Consider the following 20,033-nt stretch of genomic DNA (forward strand, 5'->3'; position numbering starts at 1 on the left):
TTTTTTGTAGAGGCAGGGTTTCACCATGTTGCCCAGGCTAGTCTCAAACACCTGAGCTCAAGCAATCTGCTTGCGTCTGCCTCCCAAAATGCTGAGATTACAGGCTTGAGCCACCATGCCCAGCCTGAAATGCTGATGTTTTTGAGAATACATGCTGGGTAAAGGAGAAATAAGGACATGGACCATAATTTCCTGCTTGGCAGAGCAGAGTTGCTGACCTGAGTTTAAGAATCTCTGTGGGGCCGGGCGCAGTGGCTCACGCCTATAATCCCAGCACTTTGGGAGGCCGAGGCGAGTGGATCACGAGGTCAAGAGATCAAGACCATCCTGGTCAACAAGGTGAAACCCCATCTCTACTAAAAATACAAAAATTAGCTGGGCATGGTGTCGTGCGCCTGTAATCCAGGTACTCGGGAGGCTGAGGCAGAAGAACTGCTTGAACCCAGGAGGTGGAGGTTGCGGTGAGCCGAGATCGTCCCATTGCACTCCAGCCTGGGTAACAAGAGCGAAACTCCATCTCAAAAAAAAAGAAAAAAGAAAAAAAGAATCTCTGTGGATATACTGTCATTAAATTATCAAAGCTAAGTTAATCACTTAAATAATTTTAATCATCATTGTCCTTTATGTATATCCTTCAGTAATATTTAATTAACATTTTACGTTTGGCTACTCTGAGGATTACAGAAGTGGAACACATCACCTCTTACCTAAACACATTGTTTAATTTTAAAAACAAGACATATATACCACATTAAAAGTAAAATTTCTTCTAATCTTGCTCTTCTATTTATTGTTTAATGACTTGAAGTAGATTTCTCAACACCTGTTTCCTCAACTATAAAATAGTTATTATAACTAGCACCTGTGATTGTGAGAATTAAATGATAATGTATATGTTAGCACTTTATTTAAAAGCAAAAACTCAATAAATAATAGCTGTTATTATTAATATGGTTAATTTGAATTGTTGCTAGGGTAACAGGAAGCAGGAATGTACAAGGTCCAAAGGAATTTAGCATAATAGACTCAAAGGTTAGTAAGGGAGACCAGTCTGACTAATGGAGGAACTTTGTATTAGGATGATGGTTTCAAACCATGTGAGATATCTCTAAGGTATAAAGTTGCCTAATGGATGCACAAGGAGTTCTTTGGTGGCAGCGGAGAGGCAGTGAAGGCAGGCCACTCTTTTAGTGAGAGTAGCTTATTTTCTTTTTTTATTTTTTTTAAGACAGGGTTTCACCATGTTTGCCAGACTGGTCTAGAATTCCTGACCTCAGGTGATCCGCCTGCCTCAGCCTCCCAAAGTGCTGAGATTACAGGCGTGAGCCACCACACCCGGCCAAGAGTAGCTTATTTTCATCAGTTTTATGTATTACTGGCCTTAATCAAAAGCTGAAAATCCCTGTTTGATGCTAGTAGGCTGTTAGGTAGAGAATATTGAACACAAGAACAGTTATGATTTAATCTAAAAAAATAATGTTCACATTGGTAATTTGAAAAGTTACTGTTTAGGCAAGGATATAAGTTGAAGTTAATATTTTTAAAAGATTAATCATTGTAGGTAAATGTAGCATAGATTAGAATGGTGAGAAACTTTAGATAGGAGAAAATCATGTGGTAACCCATTGTAGTAATGTGAGCATCTGTAAATGAACCTCTGGATCAAGCATGAAGAATAGAGGAAATCCAATAGAGGAGAGTTGCCATGATTAATTTTTGTAATGTTTTATAGTATTTACTATGTAATGTGTTAAATACTTCAGTTATCTGATAAAATTTTATAATAACCTTATTATGTAGGTATAAATATTTTAAATCCTTTTTATAGACGAGAGAACTGCCCAGAGAAACTAAGCAGCAATGTTTGCACAGCTGGTTTGTTTATGGAGCTACTTTTAGATATATTTTTAGTAGTAGACATTTCTTTGGAGAAATTCTATGGGAGACGTGAACATGGTGTTAGTATAAGAAGTCACAGGAAAATAAATTAAGGAGACATTAGCATAAAAAATAGTTGGAGTTACAATGATGAATAAATTCCCGTGGGGTAGAAGGACAAATATCTAAGGAAGAAGACTTGAAGTTTGCCCACAGCTAAAGAGTGAAAGGAAATTCAGTTTTTAAAACAAACATAAAATTAGGGTCATGTTAGCAAGATATGAGAATCATCAAGGCTGTTTGGTCTTCTCAAGTAGAAATTTGACATGTAAGCATGAGCAGTGTCAAATACAGCTTAGAGGTCAAGAAAGAGATGGGGCAAACCATAAAAACAGATTTTATTCAAAGATCGTTAACCTTTGAAAAATCTTTTTTTTTTCTTTGAGACATGGTTTTGCCTTATCACCCATGCTGGAGTGCAGTGGTGTACTCATAGCTCACTGCAGCCTCAAACACCTGGGCTGTTTTGTAGAGATGAGGTAGGTCTTGCTGTTTCCCAGACTGGTCTCAAAACTCCTGACCTGAAGTGATCTTCCCACCTAGGCCTCCCAGAGTGCTGGGATTACAGACGTGATGACACTCAGCCTGAAAAAACTATTCTGTGTCTATTTGGGGGTGGGTTATGGTTAAAGGTATAGTTCGAGAGGAAGATTTAATGTGCTAGAGGCTGAGAAATATTTGGGTGGCAAAAATAAATAAATGTCTGGCTGATATTGTAATCATCTTGGGGAGCTTTAAAAAAGAAACAATTATACCATACCCTTCACCATAGCCCCACTAAACCAAAACATTCAGGGGTTGAGGGGAGAGAGAGATATTAAGTTTTGTTCTTTAAAAGTTCCTTTATAGGTGGATAACCAAAGTTCTGATATGTGCATACCCTCTGTAGTAGAAGTATAAGCTAGCATTATAAACAAGCCTTCTGAAGGCAGAAGGAAAGCACAGCAGAAAGGGGAAAACAAATACTCTACAGAAGGCTTTTGAGTTTTCTGAGAAAACAAATCCATCAAATTGTGAATATGTCAAATGTAGAGCAAACGAAATAATCTGCTGCTTCTGTAGAAAAGAATGCATGAAGGTAGAATTGAAGAGTAACAAACTGCTTTAATTTTTCATTGATATGATGCAAAAAAAAAAAAATAGGGAAATTTTATAAGGACCCAGGAAGTAAAGATCCCAAAAGGTACTTGACGGTCATCTTTATGGGATTATGCCAGGGAACTAATTTGGGGATAGTTGTATTGTGACTTCAGCTGATGGTCAGCATGTTTTTTTATCTGAATATGGTTTAAAAATAATGTATCTAAAGACATTCCACAGCATAGTTATTGAGCATATGAGATCTTACTCATCTTTGTATTTTTATTGGTAATCAAGGTATATGCATATGAAAGTCTATAGGAATGCTGGAAATGGAAAAGAAAAACAATTGAATATTGAGATCACAGCCAGGTAGAAATGAATACAAGATAATAGCAGTTTGTGATTTATAAAAGTTGTTACAGATGATTGGCAACATTTTCAAGTGACTATTAAAAAATGAAATAGTCCAGTAGTTAGAAAATGGCAGTATGGAAGATTTTCCTTGGTGATTCTTACCATTTAGTCAAAGGAGGGAAATGAGGTATCGAATGAGACTCTGCATCCTTAAAAAAGACAGCTAAAGTAAATGAGATGTTCTTGTAGAGCCAAGGTACTCCTGAGGTAAAAAGATACAGGCAATAAGTAAGACATTAGTTTAAAATGAAGATTCCTTCTTTAGAAAGGGAGTTTCTCAAAAGATAAATAAAGGAGTTACCTAGGCTGGGTGCAGTGGCTTACATGTGTAATCTCAGCATTTTGGGAAGCAAAGGTGGGCAGATTGCTTGACATCAGGAGTTTGAAAGCAGCCTGAGCAACATGGTGAAACCTCGTCTCTCCAAAAAAATTAGCTGGGCATGGTGGTGTACACCTGTGTTTCCAGCCTCTTAAGAGGCTGTGGTAGGAGGATTGCTTGAGCCCATGAGGTGGAGGTTGTGGTGAGATGAGATCATGCCACTCATCTTTGAGCCTAGACAACAAAGTCAGACCCTGTCTCACAAAGAAGAAAAAGAAGAAACCATCAAAAGCTTGATAAAAGCAGCAAATAACATGGGGAGCTACGATGCAGGAATTTGCATTATGAGTGGAATACATAGTACAGAGAATTAAAGTATGTTAGGTAGAAGGAAAAGGGATAGCACATAGAAGAAAGAGGTACATTAAAGTAGAACAAAAGAGATTCTGCTTTCTTCTGGAATTAGAGAAGTTAAAAGGGATGTCCAGGTACAGATATACACTGGGATGAATGAAAATTGATATCATATCTGTTATGTTTTCCCTGCACATCTGGAAATAGTATATTTAAGAACTCTCAGCTGGACGTGGTGGCTCACGCCTATAATCCCAGCACTTTTGGAGGCTGAGGGGGGCGGATCATAAGGTCAGGAGTTCATGACCAGCCTGACCTTCATAGTAAAACCCCATCTCTACTAAAATAAAATAAAAAATAATCCAGGTGTGGTAGCACGCACCTGTAGTCCCAGCTACTCAGGAGGCTGAGGCAGGAGAATCACTTGATTTGAACCCGGGAGGCAGAAGTTGCAGTGAGCAGAGACCATGCCATTGCATTCCAGCCTGAGTGACAGAATGAGACTCTGTCTCAAAAGAGAAAAAAAAAAAAAGAACTCTCAGAGACAAGCTAAGGTGTCTTCTGCATGGAAGGTACTTTTTATAGACCTGTTCAGCCCTCTGGTCCTCTTAGAGAGTTGAAGTGTCTTCATTGAAAGGAGCAAGAGATAGAATGACTACAGGGTGAAATAATTCATGACTCAGTAACCTTCCCTTACACAAATGAGAATGAATATGGTTTAAAAATAACGTATCTAAAGACATGCCACTGCATATTTATTGAACATACCTTGATTCCCAGTGAAAAGCATTAGTAAGACCTCGTACTCACAGAATTAGAATCAGAGTAAAATGATTCCGTTGAACATAAGAGTAGACATTAACTTCTCTTTTTTTATCCTAATTTTTAAAATATGTTTTATTTAGTGGTAGAAGATGATGAAGATGACTTTCCTACAACACGTTCTGATAGTGACTTCTTGCATAATACCAATGGCAATAAAGAAAAGTGTAAGTAATACATTTTTTCCCCTCATGAGGATAAAATATACTTTCAGAAGTTATATAACAACTCACAAAGAATAATTACCTAATTGAGTAATTTTTTTAAAAGCAATAGAACTGCTGGAATCCAAGTGAAAATATCTTCCAAGACATGTAGGTAATATCACATTCTGACATGTAATAATGGTAACTTTTACATATGGATGTCCAGATGTCCGAGCATCATTTGCTGAAAAGACATTTCTTTTTTCTGCTTTGAATTGCCTTGACAACTTTGTGAAAAACTGATGGACCATAAATGTGAGGGTTTATTTCTGGACTCTCAATTCTGTTGAGTTGATGTATGTGTCTATTCTTATTAAGAAAATACAAGTTTAAAAAAAAAAAAGCTTTATTGAGATACAATTGACATACCATTTAAAGTGTATAATTTGATAAATTTGAATATTTTCATGAAACTATCAGCACAATCAAATGTTTTCTCCATCCACTTTGTCATTCCTCTCTCCCCCATTTCCAAACAGCCACGGATCTATTTTCTGTCACTATAGATTAGTTTGTATTTTCTATAATTTAATATAAATTGACTCATACAGTATGAATTCTTTTTTGACCTAGCTTTTTTTCAGTTTGAGATTCATCATTATTGTTGCATGTATCAGCAGTTGAGTTCTTCTCATTGCTGAGTGGTATTTTATTTTATAGATATACCATAATTTGTGTATCTCTTTATTCACTGGTGGACATTTGGGTTGGTTGCAGTTTTGGCTATTAAAAATAAAGCTGCTATGAGCATTCATATACAATTCTTTTCATGGATATTTATTGTATTTCTTTTGGGTAAATACCTAGGGGTAGAACGTCCAAATCATGTGGCAGGTGTGTGTGTTTAATTTTTAAAGAAAATGCCAGATTGTTTTTTATCAGCCATTTATGAGAGTTCCAATTCCTCAACATCCCCACCAACACTTAAGATGGTCAGTCTTCAAATTTCAGTCATTCTAATAGGTGTGTAGTGATATGTCATTGTGGTTTTAATTTGCATTTCCCTACTAGCTAGTGATATTAAGCATCTTTTCATGTTTTTATTTGCCATTTATATCTTCTCTTTGGTGAAGTGTGTGTTCACATTTTTTGCTCAGGTGGGGGCAGTGTTTATTATTAATGAGCTTTGAGATTACCTCATATGTTCTGGATAGAAGTCCTTTATTAAATATATGCCATACAAAGGTTTTCTCCCAAATTGTGGCTTATCTCTTTATCCTCTTAACAATGTTTTCAAGAGCAGAAATTTTACATTTTGATTAAGTTTGTCAGTTTGTTCCTGATGGGTTATATCTTTACTGTCCTGTCTCTAGTAGTTTTTAAAGTCAGAAGTGTCATTATTTACTTTATAAGGATTCTACTAAAATGGTTTCTTATTAGCTATAGAATATTATGCTTTCTTGTTTGTATCTTGTGAGTTTTAAGATTTTTTTTGTTTAATTCAAAAGCTAACCATGAATTAAAATAAAATTTAACCATAAAAGGCATTGAGTTTAAATAAGTGCATTGGTCCTAGATTTAAATTTGTATGTTCATTTTAAAATTGTATATTATCTTATTAGACTCTGTAGTTTATCTTAAGATATTTTTTAAATTCTGGGTTTCTCAAAATGTAAGGTAGTTCTTGCCATAATTAGGTGTTACTCTAAGCTGTCAGAATGTTATTGTTAAAGTATTACTCCTCCTAGCACTTGATTAATTGGGTGCAACACAGCAAATAAGTTTCAGGAAACAGAATCTAGAAAAACGGACTTGAAAGTACATATGCTGCCGCAAAGCTTCTTTGCTCATAGAGCTTGGATAGGAGGTTTTTAAATGTTGACCCACAGAAGGAAAATTAAAACCCCAAAACCTGTTCTCACTTGCTAATTTTCTAAACATTTTCTAATCTTAAATTGTATGAGTTATTTCCTTATTAGAAATATTTTCAGTAAATAACTTTCTTTTTCAGTATTTCCACATGTGACACCAAAAGGAATTAATGGTATAGACTTTAAAGGGGAAGCGATAACTTTTAAAGCAACTACTGCTGGAATCCTTGCAACACTTTCTCATTGTATTGAACTAATGGTTAAACGTGAGGAGAGCTGGCAGAAGAGAATGGATAAGGTAAGACTAGGGTTTTTTTCCTTTTTAAAATAATCATATTTTATTTAAGTTTTGTAGATCATTTGAATATTTAAGCCAAGCTAACTTCTTAGGGAAGAATCTTGGGTTGATAGAAATCTCAGATGATACTACTACACTGAAGCTTTATGGGCATCTTAAACTCATTTGTGTAACAGGATTCACCAGTTACTTGTTTAGTTACTATACAATACTTTCTTGAAAGCTTTCTTTCATTTTATGCTGATGTTAGTAATGCTTTGGAATAGAAGTGTTAAGCCATTTAACATTTACCTGCATTTAAGTGTATGATGTATGAAACTGCATTTATGGTATATGAACTAACTTATATGCCAATTTACACAGTTAAACATTTACTTATTACAGCAACACTCATGTATTTTTTCCATGGTCAGTGATAACATTTATGTTGTTTGATCATTTGCCCTATGTTCACATTTTCCCACCTTTGTTTAAACACAGCACTGATAATAATATTACAGTATGACTCTTTAGTTTTTAGTGTGAGGTATGGCTCAGTGGATTTAAGTAGGAAAACTTCTGTTTATAATTCAACTTTAGAAAAACAGTAAACTGTTAGAATTGAAACATACCTTAAAGTTCTAATCCAATGCCATCATTTTATAGAAGGAATTGAGGCTCAGAGGCTTATCAAGAGGTGATTAACAGAGTTAGAGGAATTTTTCTCTAGTCTTATATATCAGCTCTGGATACCAAATTAGACATCAGCCAGAATCATATTCATTCTTAAGCTATATTGCTTGCAGAGTTTGAAAGCCTTTGAATTTGAGCGGGACACTAACAAAAGCAATGTTAGCACTATGTGTTTAGGAAGTTTCCCATGTTTTAGAAGAAAGGATAACTGTTCAGAATGCACAAGTGCAGGTGAGAGTAAGGCATTTTGACTAGCAATATGTCTTCTTTTAAAATAGGCAATGAAAACGTTTTTTTTAAGGTATAGAAAATTTATTATCTTCCTGGAGCCAAACTATTATATCTTCAAAGATTTCAACTCTATACTCAGTGTGGATCAAATTGAATTATTAGAAGAGTCCCTGTTTACACAAAAAATAATGTATTGAAAAACAGAACAACTCCCTAAATACATTAGAGTAATGGTTCAAGAGTATCATTCAACCTGTCCAGACTAGCTTATTTACAACTTTTGGGCAACTTTCTCCCTCCTCTCTTTAGTCTCTCTATCCTTCACTGAGGGATCGTTTTCTTCAGTCATATACTCTTAACCACATTGCCTAAAAAAATTTATTTTAAACCTTTGCACATTATATAACAAGACATCCTGATTATTTTAGCATTCAGGTTTATTTGCTATGTTGAAAAAGGGAGATAGAGTTTTGATTGCTTTCAGCATTGTTAATCTTACCAGTTCTTTTTTATTGGGTAGCAATAAGCAGAGCAAACCAAACATCTGTGGGGAAAAAACACTTTTGTTGCTTCTCATGCAACACTCTTCACCAAAGAACAGCCAGGAAATATGGCAGTACTGCTTGAAATCTGGACACTACTGTGTTTTATAGTCTTCTTACAGATCTATCTGATGTCAAATTTAATTAACCTTTTCCACTGTAATTTTTTCTCAAGGTTGAAATAACTGGATCCCAGTTACATTTTACATGGAATGTAAGTGTGTGTGTATTTGCACATGTGTGTGCACACAGTATATGTGTGTTCATATATATATATACACATATATTCAGTGTATGTGTGTATTTATTGGTAAGCCACTCTATTCAAGAACTTTCTAATCTTTTGTGTGTGGGGAGAGAGAGAGAGAGTGTGTGTGTGTGTGTTTACATATGTATACACACACACATTAAAGACTATAAAGTTCTTGAATAAAGTTGTTTATCAACAAATATGTCTTTCAGGTAATTCTTAGAATTGGAAAAAAAAAGTACAATCATAACAATATGATTTCATTGAAATTGTTTCTTTCAGGTGCATGCCTGCTGTGTGCTTGACTGTAAGCTAGTAATGGGAAAACAGTGATAAGCAGGAAATAGTCTCTCAAGGAGCTTAAAATCTAATAAGACAAATTAAATAGGTGATAATAACAGCTGTTTAATAGTAGAATTGTCTATATGATACTTTTATGTAGTTATAATTGTTCCAAAATTGAAAATGCTATTTTGTAGTGGATTTTTCTTGGTTACCTATAATAATAATCCTTTCTACTGTAGCAGTGGTTTACTTAATTGTTAGTCAGTCATGTCCAGGAAGACCAAAAATTCTAAAAATAGGCAATATGGTTAACAATGTTAATAAAAGACAATCTTTTCATTGAAGATACATTTGCTTACATTAATAGATTCACAGGTGTATAATTTTACATTTATTTTCACTTTCCCGTAAGTCTTTAATATTATTGCTGTGCATTTTTGTTTTATTAGTCTAAAATTAATATATAACATACATACAGTGGAGTGTACCAATCTTAAATATACTACTTGATTTTTCTTTAACTTTTCTATACACCCCTGTAACCACAGTCAGATCAAGATATTTATAACTTTTCTGGCACCCTAGAAGGTTCCTTCATGCCCCTTCCTATTCCATATCATACCACCATCCCAAAAGACGATCATACAGTTTTAACCTATTCTTACAGATTAGTCTTGCCTGTTCTGGAATATGTTAACGAAATTATACAATATACTTTTGAGTCAGGCTTTCTTTTTTCCTCAATATTGACTGTGATATTCATTCATGTTGTTATATTTAATAGTAATTTTTGCTTTTTTATTGCTATACAGTATTTTTATTGTATGATAACTCTTCATGTTTTCTTGTTGATGGATATTTAGGTTGTTTTCATTTTTTTTTTTGCTATCATAAATAAAACTGCTATGAGAGTCCTAGGGGGTATATCTTTAGGTATATTTCTCATACCTTGGAATAGACTTATTAATTCATGGGGGTATATGTTTAACTTCAGTGGATACTGGCAATTTTCCAGAGTGATTAAATTAATATTTCTGCCGGCAATGAGGAAGGATTCCAATTGCTTTTAATTCTTGACAGCACTTAGTATTGTTAAGGATGTGTGGGTGTGTAGGTGTTGTTGATGTTGTTCACTCTTGACAGTACTTAGTATTGTGTTTGTGTGTATGTGTGGTGGTGGTGGTGGTGTTGATTTTGGGGGTGGGGTCTTTCTTTTTTTGAGAGACAGTTGTTGTCCAGGCTGGAATGGAATGGCTATTCACAGGCACAGCCATTAGCACACTACAGCCTTGAAATCCAGGGCTCAGGTGATCCTCCTGCCTCAGCCTCCTGAATGACTGGGACTACAGGCACATACCACTGCACCTGGCTTAGTCATTCTGGTAGGTCTGTAGTCCCATTTTTTTCTTTAGTACACAAAAATCAGTGAAATCTTTGGGTTCAATAAACCCATCAATTCGTTGATTGACACTATTTTTAATGCTGATGTTGCATTTAGAAGAAATTTGCTTTGTGTGAGTTCACTTTGTGTGAGTTAAGACTTTAATTTAGCCATTAAGTACAGTTATGCACTGCATAATGACATTTCCGTCAATGATGGACCAGATGTACAACTGTAGTCCCTTAGCATTATAATGGAGCTGAAAATTTCCTTTTGCCTAGTGATGTCTTGATGATCCTGAGCCTGTGTAGGCCTAGGCTAATGTGTTTGTTGTCTCTTCATTTTTAACAAAAAAGTTTAAAAAGTAAAATATAAAGTTTTTTAAACATATGTTTGTAGAATACAGTATAAAGAAAAGTATTTTTGTGCCGCCATACAATATGTTTATGTTTTTAGCTATCTTATTACAAAAGACTCAAATCCTTTAAACAAAAAGTTTATGAAGTAAAAGTTGCAGCAAGCTAAGGTTATTGAAGAAAGAACATTTTTAAATAAATTTAGTGTAGCCTAAGTATGCAGTGTTTAAAAGTTCACTACTCACTCGCTGACTCATCCAGAGGAACTTCAAATCCTGTAAGCTTCATTCATAAGTGCTCTATACAAATATACTGTTTTTTATTCTTTATATCATATTTTTACTGTGCCTTTTCTATGTTTAGATTCACAAATACTTAACATCATGTTAAAATTGCCTACAGTATTCAATGCAGTCACGTGCTGTAAATGTTTATAGCCCAGATGTGTAATAGGCTATACCATCTAGGTTTCTGTAAGTACACTCTATGATGTTTGTACAAGAATTAAGTCGTCAGTAACACATTTCTCAGACCGTATCCCCATGGTGAAGTAACATGTAGTAAATTCATGCGGCTTTCATCAGCCTACTTTAGATCACAAGCATAATCTATTATGATTTTGATGATCACACTCTTCAGAGTAAGATTTTTTTGGGAATAAGGAGAAATAGGAAGAACTGTTTACATTTCCTATAGCCAGAGTTATCATGCATCCTCATTTGGCAAGATTATTAATAACATTCCCTTTTACTTTTAAAAGCATCATGCTTAGATTACCCAATAGGGGGACCAAGCAAATCAGTCTTTTAGAAAATGGAATTTGGACAAGGGAAAAGAGAGAGAGAGAGAAATAAAATGCAATGTATGACTGTATTTGAAATAAGGAAATAACAGCATTAGATTATTTATAAACATGCTGGACTTGCTGGACTTCAGTGTCAGTATTGACCCTATGGACCCCATTGCTGTGGAAATAAGTTTTATATGGGGGTCAGCCTTTGTTATTTTAAGTGTTGACCTGGGGTCTTTTAACCTGTTAGAGCTAAAGGCCCTGTCACTAAAAGGAGAGAGTTAAAATAGATATCTAAAGTCTTTTCAACTCTAAAACAGTCTTAAGCAGCAGTGAGAAGTATAAGAAGATACTCTCTTTCTTAGAGTATCTTTTTAGCATACATTGATCCCACGTGCTGAGTTCTTTTCTGGTATTACTTGCTGTTTTTCTTCATACCAAAATAAATGTAGCTCTTGCTGGGGTTGATGGGAAGGGGGAAAATACAAGAATGTATAGTAGGTATTTTTCTGGTGCTAATTTACCTAGGTTTTTTTCTTTTCTTTTTTTTTTTTTAAGTATACATGCAGTTACTTAACCATTTAAACACATAGTCTACTTTTAAGGTAATCTTAGTAGTGATTTAAATCATAGGTCGTGGCTGGGTGCGGTGGCTCACACCTGTAATCTCAGCACTTTGGGAGGCTGAGGCGGGCAGATCACGAGGTCAGGAGTTTGAGACCAGCCTGGCCAACATTGTGAAACCCCGTCTCTACTAAAAATACCAAAATTAGCCAGGTGTGGTGGCACGCACCTATAGTCCCAGCTACTTGGGAGACTGGGGCAGGAGAATTGCTTGAACCTGGGAAGCAGAGGTTGCAGTGAGCAGAGACCACACCTTTGCACTCCAACCTGGGTGACTCAAAAAATCAATCAGTCAGTCAGCCAATCAATCAGGCGTAGGTTGTAAGCAACTTATAGCCTAGAGAAAAGTGTTTTCTTGGGCAGAATAAGCTTATTTTTCACAGGAGTGGAATTATTTTTTGATCAAATTGTAAAATTTCAGTGAAATGTAGAGGAATTCCACCTAAAAGATTTCATTGTAATTAAGATGCCTGCCTCAAATTATAAACTTTTCACTTCTTTTTTAATAGGAAATAGAGAAGAGAAGAAGAGCAGAGGAATCATGTAAAAATGCAAGGACAGAACTTAAGAAAAAATCGCACTTTGGAGGACCAGATTATGAAGTATGAATTTATATTTTGATCTCAGAGAAACACATAAGTAATGTCTATCACAAAAGTGATTTTTAAAAATACTTTTTGTCACCTCTAAATATTCTAAATATATAATTTGTCCTCAGCATTTATGTTAATTCAGTGTATATTTTGTGATATATAAATGTTTGGCATAGTCAAATATATATTTCTTACTGCCTACAAAGTTTAGGCATTAAAAGGCTTAATATTAGGCCTGTTTACTTCATAGGACAAATGTGTACATCTCCCCTGTAAAGATGATCATTTTTAATGTTATCCACTTATTTTTTAACATAAAAGCAAGCTATAAAGGAAAAAATCTCTGAGTATTTTACAGAGAGAAGATCTTAGTCAATACTATACTGTGAGATCTTATCCATAGACAAACATAAACTGTTCTAATTGCCTTTATGTTTGGAAATGTCTGAAAACAGCTTTTTTCTCCTTCTCCATGTATGTACACACATACATTAAAATTTTATAAGCTATCTTTCTGTATTTCTTAAGGGAAAAAAATGTGTAAGAAATATATTTGGTAATTGTCATTAAACAATGTTGAGGCTAGGCACAGTGGCTCACATCTATAATCCCAGCACTTTGGGAGGCCAAGGCAGGAGGATTACTTGAGGCCAGCAGTTCAAGACCAACCTAGACAGCATAGCAAGACCTCATCCATTTCTACAAAATAAAATACAAAAATTATCTGGTTGTAATGGCATATGCCTATAGTCCCAGCTACTGAGGAGGCCAAGGCCCAGAAGCCCAAGACTGCAGTGAGCTATGATTGCACCCCTCCACTTCAGGCTGGGTGACAGTTCAAGACCTTGTCTCTTAAAAAAAAAAGTGTTGGCTGGCATGGCAGCTCACGCCTGTAATCCCAGCACTTTGGGAAGCAGACGTGGGCAGATCACAAGGTCACAAGTTGAGACCAGCCTGGCCAAAATGGTGAAACCCCGTCTCTACTAAAAGTACAAAAATTAGCCAGGCATGGTGGCAGATGCCTGTGGTCTCAGCTACTCGGGAGGCTGAGGCATGAGAAACGCTCAAACCTGGGAGGCAAAGGTCGCGTTGAGCTGAGAGCGTGCCACTGCACTCCAGCCTGGGTGACAAAGCAAGGCTCCATCTCAGAAAAAAAAAAACCAATGTTGATATTCCTGAAATGAGCAGTTTAAAAATGGGGTATCAAAGACTGTCATTGAGGTAGAACAGAAGAATAAAATAGTTATATTTATGAAAACAGAAGAAAAATTTCTTGCCACTTCTGCTCTAGAAAGGAAAACTAAATAGCTGCTCTGCTGTTGGCTGAATTTTTTTTTTAATATTGGAGTCAATTTCCAACTGAGACTGCATTCTGATGAGACTGAAACTGTAAATATTGTTTAATTGTTGTCAATTTATTCCTTCTAAAATGTATTAAAAATCACATAATTAGCTATCCTCTGAGGTTTCAATATAAGGTATTATAATGATGATTTTTATTCTGAAACTAAGCAATTGTTTTGCCATTTTGGGTTTATTTTTTGGAAGGAATACCAACTTTTTAAAGTACCTTTTTTTTTGAGACGGAGTTTCGCTCTTGTGACCCAGGCTGGAGTGCAATGGCGCAATCTCGGCTCACCGCAACCTCCGCCTCCTGGGTTCAGGCAATTCTCCTGCCTCAGCCTCCCGAGTAGCTGGGATTACAGGCACGCGCCACCATGCCCAGCTAATTTTTTGTATCTTTAGTAGAGACGGGGTCTCACCATGTTGACCAAGATGGTCTCGATCTCTTGACCTGATGATCTACCCGCCTCGGCCTCCCAAAGTGTTGGGATTACAGGTGTGAGCCACCGCGCCCGGCATTAAAGTACCTTATTTTTTAATATTATAAATAAAATATGTATTTATTATAGGAAGATTATACGAAATGTAAATAGGCCACTGAAACTCATGTTTTATATTTAACAATATATGGTACAGTTTATTACCTACCAGCAATATGTGAGTATAATTTGTATACATATTTATCCCTGCTTCCATCAACACAGGCTTTTTCTTTTTTTTCCAGGGGGAGAGGACAAGGGTGGAGGGAAGAGGGGTCTTGTGCTAGGTACCTGCGTTTACTAGTTTCAAAGCCAAAAAATTGCTTTATTTATGTGACTGAGCATTTTAAAAATTATGTTTAACAGACATTTTTTTTTTTTAATTTTACATTGGAAGTACACATGCATGTTTGTTACATGAGTATATTGCATACTGGTAGATATTAGGCTTCTAGTATGCCCATTACCCAAATAGTAAATGGTGTATCAAATTTCCAGTTTTTTTTTTAATAATTATATTCACCTGGGTGCAGGTGGGCTAAGGCCGAAAAGGATGTTAGCCTAAATTGCTAATTTTTTAACTCTCACCCCTCCCACCCTTCCTCCTTTCAGAGTCCCTAGTGTCTATCATTTCCATCTTTTTGTCTTTGCGTACCTATTGTTTAGCTCCCACTCATAAATGAGAACATGCTGTATTTGATTTTCTGTTTCTGAGTTAATTTGTTCCGGGACCAAACTGAGGGTCCAACTGCTATTTCTCATGGCCTAATAATGAGATGCAGATGAACTGGGGAGAAGAGAGTTTTTTTGTTTTTGTTTTTTTTTTGAGACAGAGTCTCACTCTGTCGCCAGGCGCCAGGCTGAAGTGCAGTGGCAGAATCTCAGCTCACCGAAACCACCGCCTCCCAGGTTCAAGCACTACTTCTGCCTCAGCCTCCCGAGTAGCTGAGACCACAGGTGCACGCCACCACATCTAGCTAATTTTTGTATTTTTAGTAGAGACAGGGTTTCACCATGTTGGTCAGGATGGTCTTTATCTCTTGACCTCATGATCCGCCCGCCTCGGCCTCCCAAAGTGCTGGGAGCTGGGATTACAGGCTTGAGCCACTGTGCCCAGCCGAGAGTTTTTATTTCTGTCACTGGTTACGGGGAGAAGGGCTGAAAATTATCACCATACCAACTCCAAATTACAAAGTTTTCCAGAGCTTATATACCTTGCAAGCATATGTCTACCTGTAAGTGTGCATTCATCTAAAGATAGAAATGATTAACTTCTTTTAATCTAAAACTAAGGTCTGAGTCCTAAAGACCTTTCCCCTGGAGACTTAGTAAAGTACTGAGATGATTATCCTTGTCTCCTACTAAATCATACAGGTTTGAGGAGTTCCTTCAGACCCCTAATAAACTTGTTTGTGGAGGCCTGGGGAGTTTCTTCAGACTCACAATAAAACTTGTTGAAACCTATGTGGATCCTGTTAAGAATTCCTTAGTTACTTTGTCATGCCTTAAGGCCCAGGAAAGGCCTAGGCAAAACTCTTGATGGAGTTTTGTTACATCCCAGCCTTTGTATAAGGGCACTGGCTTTCAATCTTTAACTTAACCACTCTGTCAGTACTGAAATGGTTGTTAGTGAGACCTGACCCGTGCCAAGTTCACTCTGGATAATAGTCTCCAGCTCCATCCATGTTGCTGCAAAACATATGATTTCATTTTATGGCTACCATGTTTCTTTAATGATTAACTTGGCCATGTCTTTTGGTTGTTTTACTAGGGTTTTTTCCCCCTTTTGATTTAGAAGATGTATAGAATTTGCTTTAAAAATAATTTTTTTTTCTTCCCTAGCTTAAAACAGTTTGGTAGATTTTGCATAAAAGTTTTTTTTGTTAGTTTGTTTGTTTGTTTTTTTTAAGACAGAGTCTCGCTCTGTTGCCAGGCTGGAGTGCAGTAGCGCGATCTTGGCTCACTGCAACCTCCGCCTCCCGGGTTCAAGCAATTCTCCTGTATCAGCTTCGCAAGTAGCTGGGACTACAGGCTCCTGGCTCCACCCCAGCTAATTTTTGTATTTTTAGTAGAGACGGGGTTTCACTATGTTGGCCAGGATGGTCTCAATCTCTTGACCTCGTGATCTGCCCGCATCGGCTTCCCAAAGTGCTGGGATTGCAGGTGTGAGCCACCACACCTGGCCTGCCATATAAAAGTTTTAAACCTTCACGTAATTAACTTCTCAGTCATTTGGTACACTTTTCTCTACATTTGGTATCATGCTTAGAAAGGCATTTTCTACTTTGAATAATTATTTATTTTTTCTCATTTTTTATTTTCCAGTGGTGTCTTCTAAATATGTTAATACATCTGGAGTTTTTAAAATAATGGTATGATATAGAAACCTATTTTATTCCACTAGCATTTGTTGAATAAACATCCTTTATTCACCTATTCGAAATATACTTTACTCTTTCTTAGTGAAGAAATTGGTTAAGGGTATTCTGTATTTTTCTCACTAAGTTAAATTAAATATACAATTCTTATATAAATTGGGGCCTGTTTTTATACTTCCCCTTCTTGCTTTTGGAGTTTTGAACCATCGTTTTATTATAGTCATATGGGTTTTAGACACTAATCCAAATTATGACTTTTTTTGGTTATAATCAGACATTCATGATCTAATTATAAAAAAAAGTTTAAGTGTTTCTGACATCTATAGCCTCAGAAATTACTTTGTAATCTTAAATTCCTTCAGACTTACTATAGGGCACTGTACTAGGCATGGAGAATACAGCAAGGAACAAGACTTTCAAGGATCCTGCCTAAGGGCCCTACCCGAATGTATAATGGCAACAAAGACTAGTTAATAGGCAATTATCATAATGTATGTTATGAAACAATTTTAAAACAGAGAAGGTGTTGAATCAGAGACATCTTCCAGGAGGAAGGAATGTCTTAGCAGAAACCTTAAGAATAAGTAAATCCAACCAGATAATCACGTGCCAAAAGAAGAACAAAAACAAAAAAAGAATGAGTAAATTGAGTAGACAGTGATTTCTGGAGGTCAGAAGCAAAGGAGTATTTTGCTTCAGGGGAGCTGAAAGTAGTTCTCTGTGGAAGGTAGAGCCTCCACAAATTGAGAACAAAGAATGGTAAAAGACTGGCTGGAAGGATCAACAAGAATTATTTCCGATCTTGCTTTTTGTATTTTGTTTTGTGTTTTGAGATGGAGTCTCGCACTGTCACCCAGGCTGTAGTGCAGTGGCATGATCTCCGCTCACTTCAGTTGCCATCTCCTGGGTTCAAGCAATTCTTCTGCCTCAGCCTCCCAAGTAGCTGGGACTACAGCTGTGCCATCACGCCTAGCTAAATTTTTTTTCTTGTGTTTTTAGTAGAGGCGGGATTTCACCATGTTGGCCAGGATGGTCTCAATCTCCTGACCTCATGATCCACCCACCTCGGCCTCCCAAAGCACTGGGATTACAGGGAAACAATAGGTTTTAAGCAAGAAAATGACATTTTCAGATTTACAGCTTAGAAAAATCATTCTCCCTGAAGCAGAAGAATGAATTAAAGGTAACAATTGTGACTAGGGGCTTGGAGACTTTTTGTATAATACAGAGGAGAGTTGAAGGTAGCCTAAATTAGAGTCAAAGGAGGAGGAATAGAGAGGCACTGACAAATTAGATATAGTAATCACCCCATATCAGTGGCTGGGGGAGATACATCGCAAGACCTCCCCCCCCCCAGTAACTGTGCATAGTACTGAACCCTATATACACAATATTTTTTCCTGTATGTATGTATCTGTGATAGTTTAAATTTTTTATTTTAAAATTAATAAAATGGAACAATTATACTATATTACAGTAAAAAGTTATATGAATGTAGTCTTTCTCTCTGAAAATATCTTATTGTATATAAACCATAGAAAACAAAACCACAGATGGGGAGGCTATTGTATTTGGAAAGTAGAATTGAAAGGTATGATGATTGAATGAAGGAAAAGGGTAGAATCCAAGATTAGGCCCAGGTTTCTGCAGATAGGTGTGGAGATAGGAGAAGAGATTGCAATTGAGATGAGTCACAGGAGGAAGTTAGAGATGGTCTGGCTGTGAATTTAGGAGTGGAGTCATCAAAGGATGACTGAAGCTTTGGATATAAGTAAGAATGCTATGGGGAGAGCAAGTATGGAATCCTGAGGAACACCAACATTTAAAGGACAGGCAGAGAAGGGGAAACCTACAAAGGAGCCCTTTAAGAGCACTTAGAGAGGGAGGGGGGAGTTTAGGAATCTAAGGGTAGAGAACTCTTGAAGAAGAGTTGTTAACGTTAAGAAATGCTGTTCTAAGGGGGCAAATAAGTAACTCCCACCCTTTGAGATAAAAGGGTTTTTTTGAAGTCCTTTTTAACAAAGAAAATTTTCATCATGTTGGGCTCATCTTGAACTCCTGACTGGCCTCATGTGATCTGCCTTCCTTGAGTCCCAGAGTGCTGGGATTACAGGCTTGAGCCACCATGCCCAGCCAGAATTTTTAAATGCTGTAATTTTCAGTTAGACTCCTGAGGCTCTGACATGATTGCTTAAGGATTAGAATCCATATGTACTAAATCGCTATACACTGAATAAATAATATTTTTTAAATGTAGTTGTAGTTATGATTTTAATCGTTTTTAAAATCGTTAGAAAATATGCTTGAGTTTGGATATTTTGTATTTTCTCTGATCAATAGAGAGCAAAGTTATCTTGCTGTCATTTGAGTGTCTTTGAAATGTTTTGACTTCCTAGAGCATTTTTACTATTGTTTTATGACCCTCTTGTCCCAGATGATCATTTGATGGTTATATTCACTTTATGATACTTCACTCAGATGTACGCTGTTGTGTATGTTTGTTGTATCTGAATAGAAAGTTGGAGTTTTTTTTGTTTTTGTTTTTTTTTGAAGTAGGTTGTGAGGGACTGAGTCCTCATAACCCTAAAAGAAGAACTGCATTAAGTCAATATTTCTTATATGCCAAATGACAAGAACATTACCCCATACCTCCTACCCTTCCAGTATGGTTCCAGGTTATGATGGGGATAGGAGGATGTTGCTAGACAATTTTTAATGGACTAATGATAACTTGGGATTATCAGTTTAACTGGGAAGATTTCACCAGTTGTTTGTGTGTCTTATTTTATATATTTTAACATTTAAGAAATTCTAAACACAAGCCTACCTCTTTTTTTTATCATAATACAAAAGAATATCTTCT

General features: G+C 36.2%; 1 protein-coding gene across 5 annotated transcripts in view; it reads left to right on the forward strand.

The window, feature by feature from the left end:
• Nucleotides 1-20,033, forward strand: part of CERT1 (ceramide transporter 1) — a 133,093-nt gene that overhangs the window by 75,923 nt on the left and 37,137 nt on the right. For 3 of the 5 annotated variants that reach the window (XM_035291388.3, XM_035291390.3, XM_035291391.3), the window contains exons 6-8: nt 5,014-5,097; nt 7,088-7,245; nt 12,886-12,978. In XM_035291388.3, the coding sequence (XP_035147279.1) occupies nt 5,014-5,097; nt 7,088-7,245; nt 12,886-12,978 (335 nt within the window). Of the gene's footprint in view, nt 1-5,013; nt 5,098-7,087; nt 7,246-8,865; nt 8,905-12,885; nt 12,979-20,033 lie in introns of all 5 variants that reach the window. The other 2 variants (XM_035291387.3, XM_035291389.3) reach the window with 1 other exon arrangement.

This window comes from Callithrix jacchus, chromosome 2, assembly GCF_049354715.1.
Source record: "Callithrix jacchus isolate 240 chromosome 2, calJac240_pri, whole genome shotgun sequence".
Taxonomy (NCBI): Eukaryota; Metazoa; Chordata; class Mammalia; order Primates; family Cebidae; genus Callithrix; species Callithrix jacchus.